Here is a 23,070-nt window from a genome sequence, read left to right as displayed (position 1 = left end):
GGTCTTTTCCAGTGCATCCAGTGATGGGGGAGAAATCTCCAGGACCACATCTCTGTGCAAGCCCTGACTGTCATTACAAGATCGTTTATACAACCAACAGCCTTAGAGGGTAAGGACACTGTCCCCTCTGGAGCAATGGCAGAAGTCACTTATAAAGTCCCATGCATCCTGAGCTTGAGCTTCCTTGGCTGTGGTTTGGACATGGTTTGAGTGTGTCCCCAGGAATCATGTGTTGGGAGTGTGGCCCTCAGTGCAGTGATGTCCAGAGGTAATGGGAAGGTGGGTGTGGCCCTGTCTCTGCTTCTTGTCTCTCCTCTCATGGGCTCTCACTACAGGGCTCCTACCATCCCCTGGGAGGCTCTGGTTAGAACTGAGCCAATGCTGGCACCCTGCCCGTTAGCTTCAGAACTGTGCGCTAAATACACTTTTTTTTTTTGGTTTTTCGAGGCAGGGTTTCTCTGTAGCTTTGGAGCCTGTCCTGGAACTTTCTCTGTGGATCATGCTGGCCTTGAACTCACAGAGATCCTCCTGAGTGCTGAAATTAAAGGTGTATGCCACCACCGTCCGGTCTAACTACACTTCTTTATAAAGGACATAACCTTAGGTATTTCATTATCATAACAGGGAAGAGATTCCCATATACCTGCGCTGCAGCTCTTCTGCCTGGGCCTTCCTTATCATGGGTGCAAACTGGGGCACCCTTGCTGCAGTGCAGAATTGCAGTAGGGTTCTTGTGACAGGGTGTGACTGCTTGCTCCAATAGCCCAGGAGCCTTGCCCTTTTAACAGAATGCTTGATGCTAGGCAACCTGACTTGTTAGCCTTCAGGTAGGGTCAGACTCTTAGGCATGTTTATAATGTATAGCAAAGGCCTGGGAAAACACTCAAGGCCAAGCAGATGGTACGCTTTCCTGCCCCACCTCACCTGGGAACTCAGACAGGGTGGTCCACAGTAGGTCCATGTAATCCTCCTTGCTCAGGTACTCACAGGCCAAGCTGCACTTGGCTTCCACTGCCTTCTTCCGGCTGGAGACTAGGGTTGGGGAGAGAGGAGCAGGGATAGTCACACAATCTTGTACCACAGCTTCCTGTATCCTAGCCCTTTGTTTTGGAAATGACTTTAACTGTGTAAAGACAGGTTGCATTTGTTTATGCTGTGGAATGTTACTTTAACTGTGTAAAGATGTGTTACCTTTGTTTATGCTGCATTTGTTTAATTATGTAAAGATGTGTTAACCTTTGTTTCACCTTGCCTGCCTAAGGCACCTGATCGGTCTAATAAAAGGCTGAACAGCCAACAGCTAGGCAGAACCAGAATTAAGTAGGAGGAGAAATCTAAGGCAAGAGGAGAAGAAGAGGAAGAAGAGAGAATGAGGGAGAAAATGAGGGAGACAGCTAGGGCCAGCCAGCAGATATGCAGTAGGGCCTGCAGAAAGAAAGGTAAAAAGCCCCGAGTCAAAGGGTAGATGAAGAGAAACAGGTCAAGTTAAGCTAAAGAAAAGGAAAAGCTAGCCAGAAATAAGCATAAGCTAAGGCCCAGCACTCATAGCTAATAGTAAGTTCTGTGTCATGATTTGGGAGCTGGCTAGTGGTCCAAAAGAAAAAGCTTGGTACATTCCTTCTTGCCTGTGGACTGGGTAACTGACTGCAAAAGTTTATAGTCTTGCCAGATGGTGGTGGTGCACGCCTTCAATCCCACCACTTGGGAGCAGAGGCAGGGGGATCTCTATGAATTCTAGGCCAGCCTGGTCTACAGAACGAGTTCTGGGACAGTCAGGGCTACACAGAGAAACACTGTCTTTATGAAACAATAGCAAAAACTTTTCCAGTCTCCAGGGGTTGGGGTTTGCAGAGGGTTGGATCTGAGACAGCACAGAAAGAGCCGGGAGACAGGCTCAGGAGTGAACCCCTGTGCACCCTACTCCCGCACACTGGTGAATTTTTATACATTTTCTCCTATTTTGGGGTAGGTTGTGGAAGCATGGGGGAGAAGTAGACTGCTTAGCCATTAATGTGATCCCAGAGCGGCTGTGTTACCTCAGACCCTGCTCAATCAGGCAGCACCCTCTAAGGCGACTGCTGATTTCTGCCACGTGATAATGACCCCTCCATGTTCTTAGCCTCCCCAGATTGCCTGTTCCCACCACACCATGATGTGTGGGAAAACCCACCGGGATTAAGGCCTCTTCAGGGAAACCCCACAGGGATTACAGTTTCTTCAGGGAAGTCCTGGCCAGTCCTGGGATTCTCATCCTTTCTCCTCTCACACCTTAACTGCTGAATAACCTCCCACCCCAAATGTTGGCCCATAAAATGAGCTATCTAAAAATCTCCCCCGTGTGAATACAGCCCTCTCTCTCTTGAGAATCTCACACTACCTTGGGGTACGTACCAGGATCCTTAACACACCCCAGCTCTCATATCACACCAAATCATCATAAAATACCGTGCTGCACGGACAAGATTCAGATGTCCCCTGGCCCCTGAAAAGAACTCCCAAACGGCTACTCTACAAAGACCTAGCCACAGTGTCTCCTACTGTCATTCACAACTGGATCTTTGCTGGTTTGCCCCAGCAAAAAAATATTTATACACACACACACACACACATGCACGTACACACATGCACACATGAAAGCGCACACACACATGCATGAAGACACGCACACACACGCACATGCATGCACTTCTTGTGCCGGGCTTCTAGGTATGGCAGAATTGTGTAGCTCTGGAAGCTGGAAACATCTTCCATGTGGCTCTTGACAGAAAAGGCCCCCGACCTCTATCTTCTCTCAGTGCTCAATGTCCACTGTCTGAGGACTGTCCCCTTTGCTCAGTACCAACCCCCCACAATCAGATCTGCAGTTGGGGTGCTTCTAAAGAGCTTAGTTTCTCAATAACACCCCCAGTTAGCACGAGGCTCCACCATCTAAGACCTGTAATGAATGAAAAGATTAATGAATTGTGCTGGGCATACTAACCCAGCACCTCAGGGCTTGCTGAGGGCATACTTTACCACTGGGGTCCCCTCCCAGCACCCAGCGTATGGAACTGTCACCCATGGCCCCTTAGGTTTTACAAGCAAATCCTGAAGAAACTTGGTTCTTTTTCCAATGTCAGAATCCCAGCAATGCCTTCAGATAGAACCAACCGAAAGGCTGTGCACCTGCACGCGCCTATTTCTCTTTCTTTAATTTGCCTGGTGATTCCTGCTTCAAAATACAGTTCCCTGGGGAGCTTTTAAACCTGACTAATGGGTGATCCTCACGCAGGCTGATTAAACTGGTCTGGAGAAAGTTTAAATGGCACTGGCATTGCGTCAAAGTTCCAGGGGCGGGGGTGGGGAAACTGCTGGTGGATGCTTGCCTAGGATTCAGGAAGCCCTGGGTTCCAACCACTGTGGGAACGCCCCTTGTAGGGCAGGGATGGAGCTCTGTCCTTGTTCTCACGGGAGAAGGGCACATTGGCCACTGTCCAGAATCACATGCATAGAACCACGAATTGGGTTGTGGGCCCTTCGTGGGTGGGGATGATTTGGAAAGACTGTTTTGGCTCTGTGCGGTCCTTGTTTTTAAAAGGCCCCTAGTGACAGAAGCTGCAGCTCTGGGAGGGTTCCAGGACACCCCAACCTACTGTTGAGCTATCCAGCCCTTTCCTTGTCACACTTGTGGGGCAACTGTTGCTCCTCTGAGAGCTCCGTCTCCCTGTACCAAATGGAGCCCTAGTCTAAGGGACAGAATCTAACGCAGGGAGATTCATGGAGACACAATGCATTCGGCTTTGTAGAACGCGGTTTTCTCCAACTTCACAACAGCTTTTCCCCCTCTTTTTCTTTCTTTCTTAAAAAACCAAAACAAAAAGCCTGGTGGTGGTGGCGGTGCACGTCTTTAATCCCAGTACTCAGGGAGGCAGAAGCAGGCAGATCTCTGTGAGTCTGAAGCCTGCTCTCACTAAGGAGTGAGTTCCAGGACAGTCAGAGATACACAGAAAAATCCTGTCTTGAAAAAAAATGGATCTTTATGTTCATTTATTTATTTAGTCATTTTGGTGGTGGGGAATGAACCCAGGACGCCACACGTGCTAAGTGGGTGCACCCCCTTAGTTCTTAGAATGCATTCTCCTCGGGTCTCTTGCAGAGATGAACATTTCCGTGACACCCCTTCAGTGCAGACAGATTGCTCCTTCCTCAAGTGAGACTGACCAGTGACACCTCAGTTTATCAGCCAGCTTCAGAGCTCGAGCCCTGACTTAGGCTGGGACTGGACACGTGTCATCTCCATCATCACAAAGTCGCCCAGAGTCTTGGGAACTTGGAATTCATGCCACAGTGATGATGGCAACACCTTGCAGGGGAGAGAATGTGGCTGTGTTCATGTGGGGTGGGGGACAGTAAAGGAAGGTATACTCACTGCTGCAGACATCTCCTGCCTGGAAGAGTTCTGTGGTGAGCAGAACCAAGCCGTAATAAGAAAAGGCATTGGAAAACCTGTGGGGGGAAAAGCCAGGACGGAGACATCAGAGAGGCACAAGGCTCCTTCCAGCTCCGGGAGGCTACTCCCTCACCAGTCTTGGCAGGCTCTTGAAGCCTTGGCTGGCAGGAAGCTTCGTGATGGGATAGAGGGACATGATTCTGTGTTCTTGAAAAGACCAAGACGGACAGCATGGTATTCCCACTGCCATCGAAGGGGCTTCTGAGCTAACACGGAGGGGCTGGACATCATTTTTAGAATTTCACATTGCAATGACACTTCTTCCCTCCTGCATAGACCTGGAATTTGCATTTAGAATGTACAGAACTAGAATATTTGTAAAAACAGCCATGATGAAACTCAGACACAACCAGAGGCTGAAGGTGAGCCTTTCACGTTACAGCAATGCCTGCAAGCAGAAACTTCTTCTTTTTTCTTTTTTTTTTTAGATTAAGTAACTTGCATTTATTAAGTACCTTTTACATGCAAGGCATTGCAATAGGATTTTCCCATATATGATATATCATTAAATGCACTGGTATTTCAGAGGGTCTTGGTTGGAACTTCGTGCAGTCTTGGATTTGAGGAGGGACAGTCATCACTCAGCAGATGAGTCCCTAGTGATCCACGACCCACATGGACTCTAACATCTGGGTTTGTGCTATGAGTACACACAGTCACATACAGGACAAGTAAATGTAAAAAGAGTAACTTATTACATTGTAAATCTTCAAAAATAATTCAGTTTCTTTTAAATTTAGCAGTTAGCAGAGGTGTGATGCTTAACACTAATCTTTCTCCTGTGCTACAGGGTCTAGATATTCGAGAATACTAAACTGTCTTTTCCTTCCTACCCAGAACAGAGGCCAGCTTTGGGCTTGTTTTTCCACCTCTGGTAGAGCTGCTGATAAAACAGTCACCTCCCCCACTTCCCAAGACAAAGATCAGGGGTTCACTTTTGCCTTCAGCAGCCAAGTCTTTCTACAATGGCCCTCTCTTTGCTCTTGCCTGGCTAACTATAGGGGTCTTCTTCCTGTTTGCTCAGACTCTAGCCCAGTGGTTCTGAACCTTCCTAATCTACGACCCTTCAGGACATTATGGTTGGGGTGGGAAGTAGCAACTTCTACGGTTCAGTCAGTCCTACTAAAGCAGAGCTGTTTTGATTGGTTAAAATGCCACTTCCTTCATCCTCTGCATCTCTTTAGACCATCTTGTGTACTTGACCACTGTAACTTCAAGCATAACATTCCTGTGTTATGTTACATGTAAGTGTCAGACATAGAAGATGGGGGGAGAGGTTCCCACGTGGCTCATGATGGCTAGTGCTGTCAAGAGCTTCTTCCGTCATAACTGCTGCCCTGTCACCTGACAATCACCCTCTTGTCTGCTCAGTCTCATTTGTCAAATCTTAGGCATGAGTCTCCTAGTGCCCTGGGATGTAAATCAACACTCAGCCTCCACTTACACAACACGTGACGCTGGGTCAACATGGGGAAATAGAAAATGAAGTTGCCAGGAACAAACAAAATGCCATGGTGAAGATTCTAGAAGGCTGAGAGAATGGTTATGGACATTGAGAATTGCATGCTCAGCCAGAATTCTCTTGGGCTGTCTTTCTTAGCCACATATTGGTGATCTTCACCTGACCCAGCAGCCTTCACCTAGCAAGTAAAACCGTCAGAATGTGTTAACTTGGCAGACCACTCGCTTCTGCCAAATACATAAATAAATAAATGCTGAAGGAAAAAAGAAAAGAAAAACCAAAAATGTCATCAGGTTGCAGTAACCAAGACTGGCAAGTAGAGTCTTGGGCAAATGTCCTGCTTTGCGCCTTTCCTCTCTCTGTGATGGTAGTTCTTTATTTAAAGACATGGGGCCACATCATAATTGCTTCAAAATAAACTGTTCTCTTGGAGGTACGAACTGGGTTTGACATTGACAAGATTAAAATTAGCCTCTCACGAATTGCTTTTGAGATTCAAAATCAATCCAAGTGAATTGCAGATTCTTTAAAAATTATTTAATTTTTTCTTCTAGATTATAGATTCTTAAAAGTTGGTATTTTGATTCTGTCCAACTCCCCTTTCTAAAATCCTATGGGTGCCACTTTGAACTGGGCACACAGCGGGCATTTAATAAGTGCTTGGTGAACTGATTCAGCTCTTAGGAACGCGGAGGCAGAACTCAAGCCTGGCTCCGTGCTACCAAGCCTTTCTTCCCTCTTTCCTGTAATTGACCATGCTGGGAACACCTCTCTCATAATCAATGCCTCTGTTCAAAGGTGAACAGGAACCAGGTTAAAAACAGAACTCAAATCCTCCAGCCACACAGAGCCTTGTGCTGGCGCTGCTGCAGGCGAGATCTGGAAAAGAGAAGAATGGCTGCAATTGCACTTGCTACAAAGACGAAATAATTACTCTCTGTGATTGCCTCCCTGCCAGTCTCCTCCCATGACTGCAACTCAAGCAAAATTAAACCAGGCAGGAACGGAGGGGTCCCATGAATGGCTGTGTTCACCACGTCTTAGTTTTCAAAGGATGAACTGTGTACCACCAGTGGTAGCTGAGGCAGCAGGTGCAGAGAAGAGGCCCTGGCCAGCGGAAACAGTAGCTTCCTGTAGAACGTTCCCTTGGAAGTTTTCTTTCCGTTCCTTTGGTTGCATCAGCCTCATCATGTGCTCCTGGCTCCTGAGCATCTGCCCTTCCCACAGCCACCCTCTCTGGTACACAGGCTCAGTGCCTGGGCACACCAGCCACCCTGTGTCTGGTACACAGGATCAGTACCTGGGCACACCCTCTCTCTCGTACACAGGCTCAGTTCCTTGGCGCACCAGCCACACGGCTACTTTACTGTATCTACCTTTGAGAGCATCATTAGCAACTCAAGCATTTTCTAGAAGAGCAGAAATAGAAATGTCTCTCTTCAAAGCTACTTATCTGAGCAGCTCCACGTCCAGTTCAAAGTGTGAAGGAGTGAACAGCCCACCTGTCCTTAATGCAGATGGGGTCAGGAGTGTGATGCTGGCAGCACACACGGTGGCCAGCCTGTAGTCCCAGCATTCCAGAGGCAGAGACCAGATCTCTCTAGCAAGCCGACTAGCACCAAGTGAGAGACCCTGCCTTGATTTATAATGTTGAGACAGATTGGGGAAGACACCTGATGTCACCTTTGGGTGACCCATACATACATATGCATATACATATGTGCAAACATTCATAGATACATACTGCACACACACATTCAAAACAAATAAGTAAATTTCAAGTCCCAAACAGTGTTCTGTGAGTGGGCAGTCAGCAGCTCTTACCATATAAACCACAGCAGGAGAGTTGTCCAGCGAAAGTGGGGTGTAAAAAGATCCTTCATTTTGCCTCTGTCTTCCTGTTTCAAGACAAGGACATGTGGGTTATTGGCTAACTCCCAGGGCACAGGGGTCTTGGCTGGAGGCCTGATTCTCTCTCTCTCTCTCTCTCTCTCTCTCTCTCTCTCTCTCTCTCTCTCTTTCACACACACACACACACAGATATACAGACACACACACTCACAGAGACACACAGATACAGACACATAGACACTGACACATATAGATATATACAGACACACAGACACACACACAGATATACAGACACACACACACATAGATATACAAACACACACACTCACAGACACACAGATACAGACACATAGACACTGACACATATAGATATATACAGACACACACACAGATATACAGACACACACACACACAGATATACAGACACACACACTCACAGAGACACACAGATACAGACACATAGACACAGACACATATAGATATATACAGACACACACACAGATATACAGACACACACACACACAGATATACAGACACACACACTCACAGAGACACACAGATACAGACACATAGACACTGACACATATAGATATATACAGACACACACACAGATATACAGACACACACACACACAGATATACAGACACACACACTCAGAGACACACAGATACAGACACATAGACACAGACACATATAGATATATACAGACACACAGACACACACACAGATATACAGACACACACACTCACAGAGATATACAGACACACACACTCACAGAGACACACAGATACAGACACATAGACACAGACACATATAGATATATACAGACACACAGACACACACACAGATATACAGACACACACACTCACAGAGATATACAGACACACACACTCACAGAGACACACAGATACAGACACATAGACACAGACACATATAGATATATACAGACACACAGACACACACACAGATATACAGACACACACACTCACAGAGATATACAGACACACACACTCACAGAGACACACAGATACAGACACATAGACACAGACACATATAGATATATACAGACACACACACAGATATACAGACACACACAGAGAGATATACAGACACACACACTCACAGAGACACAGATACAGACACATAGACACTGACACATATAGATATATACAGACACACAGACACCACACACACAGATATACAGACACACACACTCACAGAGACACACAGATACAGACACATAGACACTGACACATATAGATATATACAGACACACACACTGCTAATGGCATAGCCAGGGGTAGAGGACACAAGCTTGGTAAGTCAAGACTCATCCCAATCCTTCCTGTTGAGAACCTAACAGGCCAGGGCCTTGATTATCACAGGCCAGAACCATTCTGTGCTTCCAACATGGAGCAGGAGGCAGACCCCCAAGGTGGGCACTGTTGGGCCCCTGGGTTTGTTTCAGTGCAAGGGGCATGAAATCATTTCACACATATACAGCCAGTTCCTGGTCAGGGGCACCACGGTGCATCTGCTGAGAGCCAACTCAACATAGGCCACTTTGCCCAAAGACCGACTACCTAAATGATCTATTTGTCAATTCCACAAAAATTTAAAGTATTATTTTTTTCAAATCTTTGCTTAACAATTGCTCTTTTTAAAAACTGAGCTAGGAGTGAAACAGAAACAGAAGCAGTTATAAACGCACTGGCTGGCGGGACAGCTCCCTAATCGCTGCCTACGTTCTCCAGCAGGAGTTCAGAATTTGGCAGTCAAGCTGCCAGTTGGAATTGCCAAACTCCCTTTACCAGTTCCACACTAGATTTCCAGTTCACGTACACAGACACGCACAAACACAAATGCAGGCCATGCCAGGATCTGCACTCACCCACACATGTGCCCACACTTGCATCATGCCAGCCTCATGCAATCGATTCCTTGCATACACACACACACACACACACACACGCCCATACTTGCATGCCAGCCTCATGCAATCGATTCCTTGCATACACACACACACACACACACACACACACATGTGCCCATACATGCATGCCAGCCTCATGCAATCACCTCCTTGCACACATATACACATGTACCAACACATGCATGCCAGCCTCATGCAATCACTTCCTTGCTTCTCTCTCTCTCTCCCTCTTTCCCCAGACTCTGACCTGTCTGGAGATGATGAGCTTTCCCAGAGGCATGGGGGCTCCATTTTCTGTTGCTATCCGCTTTAAGGTGGCAATTGCCTTCTCCTGGTTCCCAGACAGCACATCATACCTAGCACTCTCCGGCAGCCACTGAGGGGACAGGAGATCCAGGTGTGGCTGGTTAGTGAGGAGCAGCACTCTCTGCAGGCCGCCCTCCCTCATCTGTGTGGGAGTCTTTGAGAGTTAGGTCTCTGGAGTTAGAGTCCTGGCTTTGAATGCTGGCTCCTCTGTGTGCTACATGGCTATAGGGTTCTGTGCCGTGAGGTCACTTCCCTGTGCCTGTTTCTTCCTTCACACCTTCAGGTGTTCAGAGGGTTAAATGGGATAACAGAAACAGAGAGCTTGGCAAAGGGTTGGCGTGGGTTCGTGTAACTGTCATCACTGCCCTGGTTGCTTTTAGAGTTGGGGGGGGTAGGGTAAATAATGACACCATCAAAAACCTCCCCTCAACTCTTGAGAGACTCTGCCTTCGTGGGCTTAGCATCACCTTGTAAACTAAGTCTGAGAGAGAAGTCGGGAGTTTTAAGCCCGACGGAGCCCCAGCCCCAAGTGCAGAGGCAAGTGCACTCCAGTGAAGGGAGACAGCAGTTTGTCCACTGATGTCGTAGAAACTGTGGGGCTGGGACCCAGCCAGTTCAAATAAGGTCTGATATTTGGAAAATCATCCGGCCTCTGGAATACAGTTTTCTCATTAGTAAATGAGGACATAGCAGAGTTTGAGGTCCACCAAAATGCACGTCATTGTGTGGAATTCTCCATAGACATGGCTGCATAGCCACAAACTACATTTCCCAGCTTTCCGTGCAACTAGGTGAGCCCACAAGACTAACAATCATCAAGGTTTGCAGACATTAAAGGAGCAAGGGTGTGAGCCTCCACTTTGCTCCCCGCACCACCCCGACTCCAAGTATCCTAGGGGATGACTGAACCACAGGTTGCAAAAAACAAAACTACACAAAAAATATCAAAACTTGGGCTGAGATCCCCCATGGGAACCAGAATGCTCTCTCTAGACTCTTCAGTTGCAAAGAAGCAACCTCCTTCTCCATTGAGCTACTGAGTTGGTGGCTTGGTCACAAGAACAAATGTCATTGTAAGTAACAAGGGCTTCATCACAGCCCTTCCCCATGTGGTTATGGGGAGAAAGAAAAGTAAATGTGTATGAGTAGCCTAGCACACAGGTTCCCTCACAGCCTCTCTCCCTGCGTGCGTGCGTGCGTGCGTGTGTGTGTGTGTGTGTGTGTGTGTGTGCAGGGAAGAGTGTGTGCACATGCTCTACACACTATACACAAGATGTGAGGTGTAAGATGAGGAGACCATGTGAGCTCCTGGATACAGCCATTTCTGAAAGCCAGACATATAATCCTCTATCATATGTCTGTTCCTATGTTTTGTTCAAGCCAGTATGAATTTTGTTTCTGTCACTTGAAGTTCAGAATTCCAGTGGGTCCAATGGAGTCACTTTAAGCCTTAGTCTTACAGAGAACATCTCAAAAGAGTTTGCATGCAGGGAATCCACCCCAGGGCATCCCCCCACCCCACCCCCACACTCATTGGTTTTTTGATGCAGGGTTTCTCTGTGTAAAAGCCCTGGCTGTCTTGGAACTTGCTCCATAGACGAGACTGGCCTCATACACTGACAAAGATCTGTCTGCCTCTGCTTCCCTGGTATCAAAGGCACCACCACCATGCCAAGCCCACAAATAATAATCTTGAGAGACAGAGCTTTGGTGTCTTCCACTCACTTCACTCTAAGGTTCCCCAGACCAGCAAGGAGATGGCTGTAAACATACGTACGAAGCACAGAACAGCAAAGAGGAGCAGCGGAGCAGCCGAGAGCATTAGCAGCCAGCGCCAGCCCAGGCTGGGCATCACCAACACCGCCAGGAGGACTTCGAACACCGTCCCGATGGCCCAGAAGACCTGGCACGGGAAAGTAAGAGTCAGTGGTGGGGTACTGTGAATAAGAGTGGAAAATCAGAGTGCCCCCCTTTTCTCTCAATGTGGCACATCCTGCTGTGGTCCCTCCCACTGCGTAACACTTGGGTGGCGCTGGCCGGACTGCACACCACAGCGGAGGACACGTGGAAAGGACCCATGTTCTGTGACACAGGTATGGTGCTGGGCATTTCAAGGGACTGTAGTTCTGTCCTATTTCCGAGGTTTTCCTAGCCAGTGCGCACTGATATGGAACATGTCTGGCCTGTTCTGTGGCCATCAGGGCCATCTACCTCTGGAGCTCACTCTCTGAAAGAAACTGTCTCCGTGGTACTCGCCCCTGCTCCCTCCACTTGGCCCCTCCACCAGTCCCTGGGCATCTGTTTCTGTTTTTTACATTGTCGTTTTTTCAAAAATCTGTTTGAGCAGGATCTGGTTATGTAACCCAGGCTGTGCCTCAGACTCTCTATGTAGTCCACCCTGGCTTTAAACTCGAGATCTTTCCTTAACCTCCCGGGTGTCGGGATTATAGGCAGTTTCAAGGATGTAGGTCCTGTCCTCATGATCTTGATTACTCCAGCCACCCATGTAGCAGAATCACGTAACATTCATCCTTGGCTCACCAATGTTGTAGCATATGCCACAATTTCCTCCCTTTTCAAGGCTTGATGCTATTCCATTGTATGTGAATATACCACATCTTCCTCATGGACACTTGAGGCTTCCATCTCTCTGTGTGTGGTTATACACATTGTCACTCTGGCTCTGTCCACTGGCATCTGCTTCCCTGGGCACACAGGCTCCAGCATCCTCCTTTGGAATCCTCTCTCCCTTCTCCCCAAGTTGCTCATCTCCCTACCTGTGGCTTCCCACTATTTGCCACTAATAGGGAGCCCAGGGAATGAGAGAAGAGCAAGGTGGAGACCAAGGTTGGCTTACTGTCCAGGTGCCTCCCCTGCAGGGTGGTCACAGTCTGGCTCAGTTGAAGGTCTCTCCAGAGGATCCCTCATCCAACTGTTAGGGCGGCTCACTGCTCCTCCAGGTCTTTCAAGGGAGACTTTACTGCTGTTATTATTTTTAAATCACAGTTATTTGATAAGAGAATGATGAATGGTTTTTGGAAATCAGTTCTCTCTTATGTAGCTTGGGTCCTGGGTTTTGAACTCAAGTCCTCAGGCTTGGTAGCAAGTGACATTTCATGGGCCTTATTATTATGGTTATTATCTTAAGTACTAGAGATCAAAGCCTGAGTTCAGCAAGCACTCTACCAGCTGAGCTACAGCCCCAGCCCTCTTCCTGCTTCTCCTTTGGAGGCGTGGTCTCAATAAATTGTCTAGGTAGACCTTGAAGTTATGATGCTTGCCTCAGTCTCCCCAGTAACTGGGATGCTGAGCTTGACCCACTAGACTCAGCAGGGACTTTCTAAGTCCTCTTCAGACTGATCTGTTCTCGTTCCTGGCTGGGCTGTCAGTGCAAGCACCACCCATGCTAAAGCCTGCCCCACTAAGTCCCCAGAGCCTTCCTAAATCACCCTTTTCTTTTTCTTTTCTTTTTTTTTTTTTTTTTTTGGTTTTTTTCGAGACAGGGTTTCTCTGTGGTTTTGGAGCCTGTCCTGGAACTAGCTCTTGTAGACCAGGCTGGTCTCGAACTCACAAGATCCACCTGCCTCTGCCTCCCGAGTGCTGGGATTAAAGGCATGCGCCACCACCACCCGGCTCACCCTTTTCTTAAAGGAGCCACAATCCATTTCTGTTGACAAGCATCGTGGGGGACCATTAAAATGTCTCACGACAGGTATGTTAAGGATGCGGACCAGTCAGGATGCTCATGCTACTCAACAAGGTATGAACTCAAAACATTTTTTTTTTTGAGATAGGGTCTTGCTATGTGGTCCTGAGTGGTCCCTGAGAGGCAGCAATCCTCCTACCTCTACTGAATTTGGAGGTCACAGGTATGAGCCCCCATTCTCAGCTTTAGTTGTGGACCTTGGGGAACCTGAAAGAGTATGACCGGGGTTAGTTAGCCAGATTTCAAGATCAGCCAGCCTGCCAGGCACATTCTGTCATTGAAACAACTGGCGGGGATGGTGGTAAATGCTTGTAGCATTAACATGAGGGAGGCAGAGGCAGGAGGATTACCCCAAATCCAAGGCCAGTCTGAGAACACATAGGGTTCCAGGCTATACAGTGAAAGTCTGTCTCAAAACAGGTACATCATCAGTTCAGTATTCACACAACTGATTACCCTGTCTGTGTCCAGCAGCCGAGAGTTGGCCAGTCTGATAAACCAGAGGCAGGATTGGGAGGTGTAACTCAGTGGGCACAGTGAGAGCGAGGCTTGGTGTGATCACATGACTGGGGAGTCAGCCCTGAGAGCGCTGGTACACAGCAGAATCAGAAGTCTTTCCACCATCCCTGCAAGGCAGGGCCTGACAGCTGCAGAGTGAGTTCAAGGCCAGCCTGAGCAATTTAGCAAGACTCTTGTCTCAAAATAAAAGGGACAAAGAGGGTTGGGGGACATAGCTCAAAAGTAGAGCACTTGCCTAACATGTGTGAGGTCAGCAGTGCTCAGCCTTTGGGAGGTGACCGCTTTGGGGGTCAAATGACCCTTTCACAGGGGTCACATACCAGATAATTGTGTTAGGATTCATAACAGTAGCAAAATTATAGTAGCAATGAAAATAATTTCATGGTTGGGGTCTCCACAACATGAGGAACTGTATTAAAGGGCTGCAGCTTTAGGAAGGTTAGGAACCACTGACCTAGATCAACTTCCAATTAAAGAAAGAAAGGCAGAACAAAAGGGAAGGAAGAGAGGGAAGGAGGAAAAATATTTATACTCCATACCTGGGAACATATTTGTCTATTGCTAGTGTGTCTTTCTTTTATTTATTTATTTATTTATTTATTTATTTATTTATTTTGAGACAGGGTTTCTCTGTGTAACAGTCCTGGCTGTCCTGGAACTCACTCTGTAGACCAGGCTGGCCTCAAACTCACAGATATTCACCTGCCTCTACCTCCTCAATGCTGGGATTAAGGGTGTGTGCCACTACTGCCTGGCTTGTTATGTTTTTCTTAAACTCCCCTTTGCAGTCTTGTGGCTCCATAAATTCCAGAACAGATTGCCAGTCAGTTAGTATTCCCTAGAGGCCATCACCCTCTCCTTACCTCTATCAGCAAAATGCACTTGGCTCTGGCTTTCATGGGAAGAAACTCAGCATACAGCGTCACCCTAGGCGAGCAAAGAGACAGGGGCTAAGAGAGAAGGAAGATGGCAGGTTCTGAATTCTTCCAATAATGGTCTGTGGACTCCTGTCAGAATTTCCTGGGATGGTGGCTACAGTCAGAAACTTACAAGTTCTTACTGCAACTCCAGGCTGCCTTCCAACTCCCCATCTGCCTGCCTCCGCCACCTAAGTACTGGGCTACCTGTGTGCACCTTGGCATTCTGTAAGTGTGTGACTCCACCTTTTGAAGCAGATTCTCGAGCATGGGCCCCGGCTACTGCATTTTTAACCAACTTCCCGGAAGTTCCTCAAATTCCATTGGGCTTCCTTCAGAGTCTGGGGAAAGTCTAGTTGTGGGTTTATGGGCAGCTGTGTTAGTAGTTGCTATCCCTGGGTCTTATATGGCCTTTTGTCCTGGGGGAAACCTCATCCTGGGCCCCTGATGTCTGTGTGTCTCTGGGGACAACCACAGGGAGAATGCCACGTTGCTCCCAGCAGTTGCATTGAGGGTGCTCGATACCAGCCTGCTCCTCAAGGGTGCATTAATCTTCATAGATGGGAGTTGATGTCTGACAGATTTCTCCACGCTCGGGTATCAGTTTTACATTTGCAACTAGGACATATTCCAGATTTGCCAGTATCTTGTTCTCCACAAAACCTCTACCCACCAGCTGAGCTACAGACCGTGGCTGCATTGGTGACAAATTGTGACTTTAATTTGTCTTTCTTTTTGCATTTATTAAATACATCCTAATATAAGAAAGAGCTCTTTTGGAGATGGCAAGACGGGTCAGCAGATAAAAGGTACCTGCTGCCAAGTCCAGTGTCCCGCGTTTGATCCCTATAACTCCACACGGTAGAAAGAGTGGTGACCCCTACAAGGGGTTCTCTGACCTTCACTGTGTACTAGATCACCTGGAAGGTGTCCTGGCCCTGCGTCACTTTACTGGGACGATGCTCTGTGAGTGCTCACAGCGCCAACTACTGAACATAAACCGCTACTGCTTCACTGTCACGGTCTGCTCCTCATTCTCGTGAAAGGACGTTTGCAGCTTTAGTTAGATTTTTGTTTATTTTTTTTCTATTTTATAGCCCAAAATGTCACTTGTAATGACAAAAAAGAGCACTATTTAACTCCCTTTTAAAAAGTAGAATCCAAATCTTGGGACTGAAGATCACTTAGTGTTTAAGAGCTCGGAGGACTGGAATTGGATTCCCAGCACTCATATGGTGGTGTAACCACCTGCAACTCCAGTTCTACAGGACCAGACGCCCTCTTCTGACCTCTGCAGGTGTTTCACACACATGGTGCACACATGCACGTGCCCACACACACACATGCAGTCAAAATGCTATACATGTAAATCATTTTTTAATCCAGTTTTACCCCTTTGATGCTGGAGATTAAGTTCCAGGCCATGTACAAGCAAGGCAAGGGCTCTAATAGTGGGCTATATCCTAAGACACCAAATCAAACATTTTTAAAATTTGGTAAGGATTTTTTTATTTTGTGTGTGTGTGTGTGTGTGTGTGTGTGTGTGTGTGTGTGCCTTGCTCATGTGCAGTGCCCTCACAGGCCAGAAGAGAGGGCACTGGATCCTTTGGAGCTAGGGTTACAGTCATTATGCACTATCAAACACAGGTGCTGAGAATTAAACCCGTCTCCCCTCCGAGAGCAGTAAGCACTCTAAACTGCCCCAACAGAACTCTTACCCTTCGCCATAGACATAAAGGGAGATCACTCAGTACCTTACTGTGACTTCTCTTACTGTCTTAAAAAGGACAAAAACATGCCAGGAGGAATAGTCCTCCACTTCTGGCGTCAACCTCCAAGAAGGGCAGACCCCGTGAGCAGCATGCTCTTCTCAGTTAGTGTCAGGGCTGCACGGCTCAGCCAGCAGTTATAAGCTGGGTTTGATTCCCAGCATCGCTATCTGCAAACTTGGGCTGCAGGAGACTCTGTGGCTGTGGCTTCCTGTCTTAGATCCCAGGCGCTGTGCTTGGGTAGAGCCAGATGGAACCTTTTAGGTTTATCAGGTCATCTAATCCACCCCTTGATTGAAAATGTAAGCCAGCCTCGCTGACACAGTAGAACCACCCAACTGCAGGACTGAGTTAAGCAAATCCTTGTCTTAAACTGTAAGTGCTAGGTGATCCATGACCAGCAATAGCTAATTCTCAGCTCACCTAATGAGCACACAACTTTGGCCAAGACTCCTGTGAGCTGGTTTTCTGATTACTCAAATGGGGATAGGGTTGGGCTAAACATGGGAGGACAGTAGCAGAGCTGTCCTGTGATATTCAGGTGCGTCACCATCGGCAATGAATCCTCTGTACTATAGTTAGTTATGTCATGTGCATTGGCGTTTTGACTGTATTGTGTCAAATACAGGGGTGTCAGGTCCCCTGGAACTGGATTTACAGACAGTTGTGAGCTGCCACATGGGTGCGGAGAAATGACCTCGGGTCCTTTGGAAGAACAGTCAGTCAGTGCTTTTAACTGCTGAGCCATCTCTCCAGCCCCTGGACTGCAGCTCCTTTTTTTTTTTTTTTTCGAGACAGGGTTTCTTTGTAGCTTTGGTGCCTGTCCTGGAACTAGCTCTTGTAGACAGGTTGGCCTTGAACTCACAGAGATCTGCCTGCCTCCAAAGTGCTGGGATTAAAGGTGTGCGCCACCACCACCCAACTGTACTGTAGCTCTTTTTGCTAAGGTAAATGTGTTTGGGGAGGGGAGGAATGAAAGGGACAGAGGCAGGGAAGAGGGCCCCTTACAAGTGGCTTGTTGTAATTTGGGTGTCTGTCACATATGCCTGGGCTTTCATATGTTGACACTTCCAGCTCAGTCTGCTAAACTTGATCCAGTTGTGCTGTCTGGGGGTGGAGAATCAAGGCTGGGGAGGTGATGAGGGTTAGATAGCATCATTAGGGTCAGTCCCCAGATTGAATCCTGACCTTTTATGGAGGGTGGCAGTCTTGCTAACCTGGAGCTCACTAGGCAGCTCAGATTGACCTCAAACCCATGGTGACCCTCCTTGGTTTTCCCCGGAACTCTGGGATCACAGGAAAGAGCCACCATGTTCACGTTGGATCTTGGAGGTTTGGAAAGGAGACCTGGGGACATATGTGTGCCTCCTGTCTCTTGTCACGTTATGCCTGAGCCAGGTCAGTGGCTGCCAGCAAGGTGGCTGGTCACCAGCAGATGCAGCCCCAGCCTTCGCCTGGACTATGAACTGAGATAAACCTTTCTTTATAACCTACCCCACTTGTTCTCTTGATGGCACACCAGTTGTTACCATGACACCTGGCTGTTGATTTATTTTAAAATTATAACCCAAGATGTCATTCTTGTGGTTTTCTGAGGAACTCTGGCTGGGCAAAGTTACTCTAAAGGAATGGAAACTTTTACTATTATCTGACTACCTAAAAATATTGTCACCTAAATGTTTCCCCACAAAGCACTTAGGGAGTCATCTTTATAACTAGATGAGAGTGCTGGCTGATTACAACATAATTAGGCTTATGTAAATGACTACATCTGAAGTGCTAAGGGGCCCCCAGCCTTCCTAATGCTTCTGTAATTTTGCTTGTGGTTTTATCTGTCTTCTAAACAGATAACACAGCTGTTTAGTTGTAGGAAATCTCAGGTCAGCCATGAACTAGCTGTGGGACCTGTGGCACATATGCCCCTTTCTCTGTCTCTCTCTGTCTCTCTCTCTCTCTGTCTCTCTCTCTCTCTCTCTGTCTCTCTCTCTCTCTCTCTCTCTCTCTCCCTCTCTCTCCTTCTCCTTCTTCCTTCCTTCCTTCCTCTCTTTGGCATGTGTGTGTAGAGCTTCGGTGGCTTTGCTGAGCTCTTTGGTGGCACAAGATCATTATAAACTAGGAAGGCTTTGGCAGATCTCAGTGACTCAGACCGTCATTTATAGGACTATAAAGAGTGTCTATAGGCCGGGCGGTGGTGGCGCATGCCTTTAATCCCAGCACTCGGGAGGCCGAGGCAGGCGGATCTCTGTGAGTTCGAGGCCAGCCTGGTCTACAAGAGCTAGTTCCAGGATTCCAGGACAGGAACCAAAAGCTACAGAGAAACCCTGTCTCGAAAAATCAAAAAAAAAAAAAAAGTGTCTATAAATGAAAGAACAACCTACAAGATATTTTTTTTTAAAAAAAGGTAAAACAGAGAAGAAGGTCTGACTGGATTACTCGAAAAAAAAAATGTGGCAGGGTTGGTATTGAGCTGGAGTTCCTAAGAAGAAAATCAGCAGGAAGTCAAATCGTGGGCTTTGGGAAAGCGTTAAAGCTGGAGCAGCAGTTCGCGAAACACATTGGACAGAGCAGTACAGGTGCAGATGATCAAGCGTGACCCTGGTGGGTAATTATCACCAGACTAAGCAGGGCACGTTTCCCTCCAGAGAAAGGTTATATTGGAGTGGGGTTGGCTACCCAGCCAGGAACTCTCCTAACAGCTGCCCTTGGTAAACTGTAGCTGCTGCCACATCCACAGTGCCAGTCCAGGGCACTACGTCCTAGGAAGCCAGCAGGTGCGGCTGGGAGAGCATGGCCTTGTCCTCCCTTGTCCCTGGGTAGGTCTGAGCAAATTAAGTCAGACGTGTATGGAGACTCTGTGGAAAAACTCCGGGATATGGAAAGATAATGGCTCAGAGTGAACCACTGAGGGTTACGGTGAGCTAATCAAGTCAGCACCTCCGTGTACCCAACCTCGATCTGTAGAGGAAGCAACTGATACAGACGGATGGACCCTTCCCATGCCCTTCTAGACCGTGAGTGTGTTTGACTTCGGTATCTTTGTAGATGTGAACTGAAATCACTGACACTCCTGAGCACGGATGATGACTACAGACTTTTAGGGTATTTCACTGGGGTTACCTTTGTTATGGGATGGCGGTTGGGGTTGCTGCCTCACCCTCCCTGCCTGTCCTTTGGAAAAGGCTGTGATATAGGTGACATGATGCTGACTTCTGAGTGCTGTGCAGATTTGGAAAACCATGGGAGACAGCCAGGTACAATGGTACTTCTGCCCGCCTTCAACCCTACTGGGGCTCGGTTAATTGAAACAAAATATAGTTGTTAAAATAATAACTACAAAGTTTAAGTCCAAAAGGTACCCTACGTGGATGGAAAAGAACACTCCAAAATGTCATAAGGTTTTTGAATGACAACCTCAATGGCTGGGGTGTGCTACCTCCCTGTGGGTTGTTAGCCAGGGAAGCCCATGAGGCCCACAAACCATTAAGTCTATTCCTGCTGCTGGTTGTATTCCAGAACTAGACGGTAAGACCCTCTTGCTGAAGACACTACAAGTAATGCTTTGACTGCAGGACATGGAGAAATTAAGCTGGGACTGAACTGGAAACTCCACCCACTGGCTGGCTTTCAAAAGTGACAGAAGGGGCCATGCAGGCTACTGTTGGAGAAATGTCGCCAACATTCCTGCTTGGCTAAGGATCCTGTGTGTTAAAATACCATCATTCCAGGCAGGATGTTCCTTCCTATGCAATCGTGGCCGAACTATGGTGGGCAGAACCAACCGCCTTCCAGTTGCATTTGTTTGTTTGTTTGTTTTTTGTTTTTCAAGACAGTGTTTCCCAGAATCTATAGAGCCTGTCCTGGGACTCATTCTGTAGACCAGGCTGGCCTCAAACTCGCAGAGATCCGCCTGCCTCTGCCTCTTGAGTGCTGGGATAAAGGTGTGCACCACCATTGCCTGGCTTTCCAGTTGCATTTAAGGCCCATTCCACAAGAGAGAGTTCACATCTGATACTGCAATTCAGGACAAAATCCTATGGCTGGGGAAGGAAGGTCATAGGACCCAATGGGGAAGTGACTTCTATGGTTTTTCTGGATGGATGTGATGTGCCTGTCACACTGCCTTCTAAACGTGTGCATTTACACACACACACACACACACACACACACACACACACACACACACACACAGTTTGACACAACAGACCACAGTTGTTAATCAGCCTCAACTCATACCACTGGTAAAGTTCTCGAGAACAAGTGGCTGTTACTGAGGCATGGCGGCCTTGGTGTGGCGACTTCTTTCATAGGTGGACATCTGTAGTCACCCTTCAAGGCTCAGGAATCATTTGGGAAGAGGAATAAGAAAGAAGGTAAGAGCTGGCTGAAGGGGTGGAGTGTTGTGTAACAGTTTCCTTGGAGATTGAAACATTCTCTCCTTAAGCCTGAAGGAGAGCACCTCAAGCAGGTCAGGAAGTCCCTGAAACTGACCAGACTCCCTAGGCTCCTCCCTGCCACAGTGAGCAATCAAAGCTGAGAGTCCTTCCCAGAGGAGTGGAGCTGAGCTGAGCTGCAAAGAAGACTCCAGAGGAGACCGGCTGCCTCGAAGAAGTTTATACCAACGGAGGCAGCAGGAAGGACCATGCTCCAAACGGATGCAGCCTGTGCAGTGTGCTCCAGGGTCCTAGGTTTTGTGAGCTGTCCCCCGTACTGGAGTGGGCCTTGGTGATCCAGCTGTATATGAGTCATTTCTACTCCTATAAGTAAGTAACCCCAGTAAAACTCACTGATTCACCCAGTTGGACTTGGGTGGTATCTGTAATTTGGTCAGTAGTGGGTCGCCTGTCTGGGTGTGTAGACATGTGTGCTCTGTCTTCCCAGGGAAAGTTTTGTCATTCAATGCCTAGTGCCCTTTTTCCCATCCCTAAGGACTCTGGGAATGACACTTCTCCCAGACTCTGGGAGCCCTTTTCATCATGAGGTCCTCTATTGTTGGTTTGGGGGTATAATCTTTCTTTGTTCTAATTACTCTGCCGTGTAATTCCATGTACTCATATGCTTCCAGAAGTTCCTCAACCCTTTCCTGCTTATGAGCTCATTAGAGTCCTATCACCTTTATGTCATTTCCAGGGGATGTTTGTAAGCAGAAGTTTAGGGTGCAGCACGTCTCTTCTGCCATTCTAGCGTCTCTGAGCATCCCTGGAGAAGGAATTCACGTGAGCCAGGATAGTTGCTCCAGCCACCAGAGGGAGTCGCTGTGTGGATGGTGGCTCATGTGCAGGAATCTCTGGAGCCGAGCCACACTGGTTACTAGCGGCTGCCAGCCCAGATTGATGACCGTGTCTCTGTTAATGGTCTTTGCTTCGAGCGCCAGTGGTTTTTAATTCCTAACTAGTGTGCGATCATGGTGTTCTACTTCAGGAAAGCCTGCCGGAGGCCAGCTCTACAGAGCCCAGGAAAGGCAGGAGGCTAAACATGGGTGTTAGGTTCATGTGGTCAATCTCCCCTTCACACGACACTCCGTCTGTCATCCACCCCCACACCACAACACTGTCTGTCATGTGACTTTCTCATCAGTGCTGTGGGAAACTGGATGCCAAGATCTGGCTTTATAGGAAAATGTTTGCTGGTGTGTTTGGAAACATGGTGTCAAGTATTCCAAGATGGCCTTGGAATTGTTACTTGGCTGAGGATGACTTTGATCTTACAGTTCTCCTGCCTCGAGCTCCCAGGTTCTCAGATTACAGGTATGAGAAACCACACTCGGTTTATGGTGCTGGGGATCCAACCAAGGGCATGCTAGGTAAACCTGGGGATGGTCAAGTCTCTCATATGAAGTGACATGGCACTTGACAGAGCCTAGGGGATGACCCAGGAGGATAGTTCATAGGAAGGGAGTTCTCTGCCAGGCACTGTCCTGAGTACTTCATATGTGGTATCATGATGCTCTAAGGGACCCATCAAGAGGGCAGGTGCTGATAAAATTACCATGTAGGAAGGATCAGTGACATGTCTAAGACCAAAGAGCTGAGTCTGGATTCACACCCAGGTCCCCTGGTTTGCAGAGACTGTGATTCAGCCACACTGATTCAGGATGAACCTCCCCTTTCTAGAGATCGGG

General features: G+C 47.7%; 1 protein-coding gene across 1 annotated transcript in view; it reads right to left on the bottom strand.

The window, feature by feature from the left end:
* Positions 1-23,070, bottom strand: part of Svop (SV2 related protein) — a 74,004-nt gene that overhangs the window by 9,096 nt on the left and 41,838 nt on the right. The window contains exons 7-12 of the mRNA XM_075983098.1: positions 15,130-15,193; positions 11,819-11,944; positions 9,983-10,111; positions 7,776-7,849; positions 4,409-4,485; positions 925-1,032 (exon numbers count right to left, since the gene is read on the bottom strand). Of these exons, the coding sequence (XP_075839213.1) occupies positions 925-1,032; positions 4,409-4,485; positions 7,776-7,849; positions 9,983-10,111; positions 11,819-11,944; positions 15,130-15,193 (578 nt within the window). The remainder of the gene's footprint in view (positions 1-924; positions 1,033-4,408; positions 4,486-7,775; positions 7,850-9,982; positions 10,112-11,818; positions 11,945-15,129; positions 15,194-23,070) is intronic.

The sequence above is a fragment of the Microtus pennsylvanicus genome, chromosome 1 (genome assembly GCF_037038515.1).
Source record: "Microtus pennsylvanicus isolate mMicPen1 chromosome 1, mMicPen1.hap1, whole genome shotgun sequence".
NCBI lineage: Eukaryota > Metazoa > Chordata > Mammalia > Rodentia > Cricetidae > Microtus > Microtus pennsylvanicus.
Note: the sequence above shows the minus strand (reverse complement) of the source record. Positions and strands in the feature narration are given on the sequence as shown.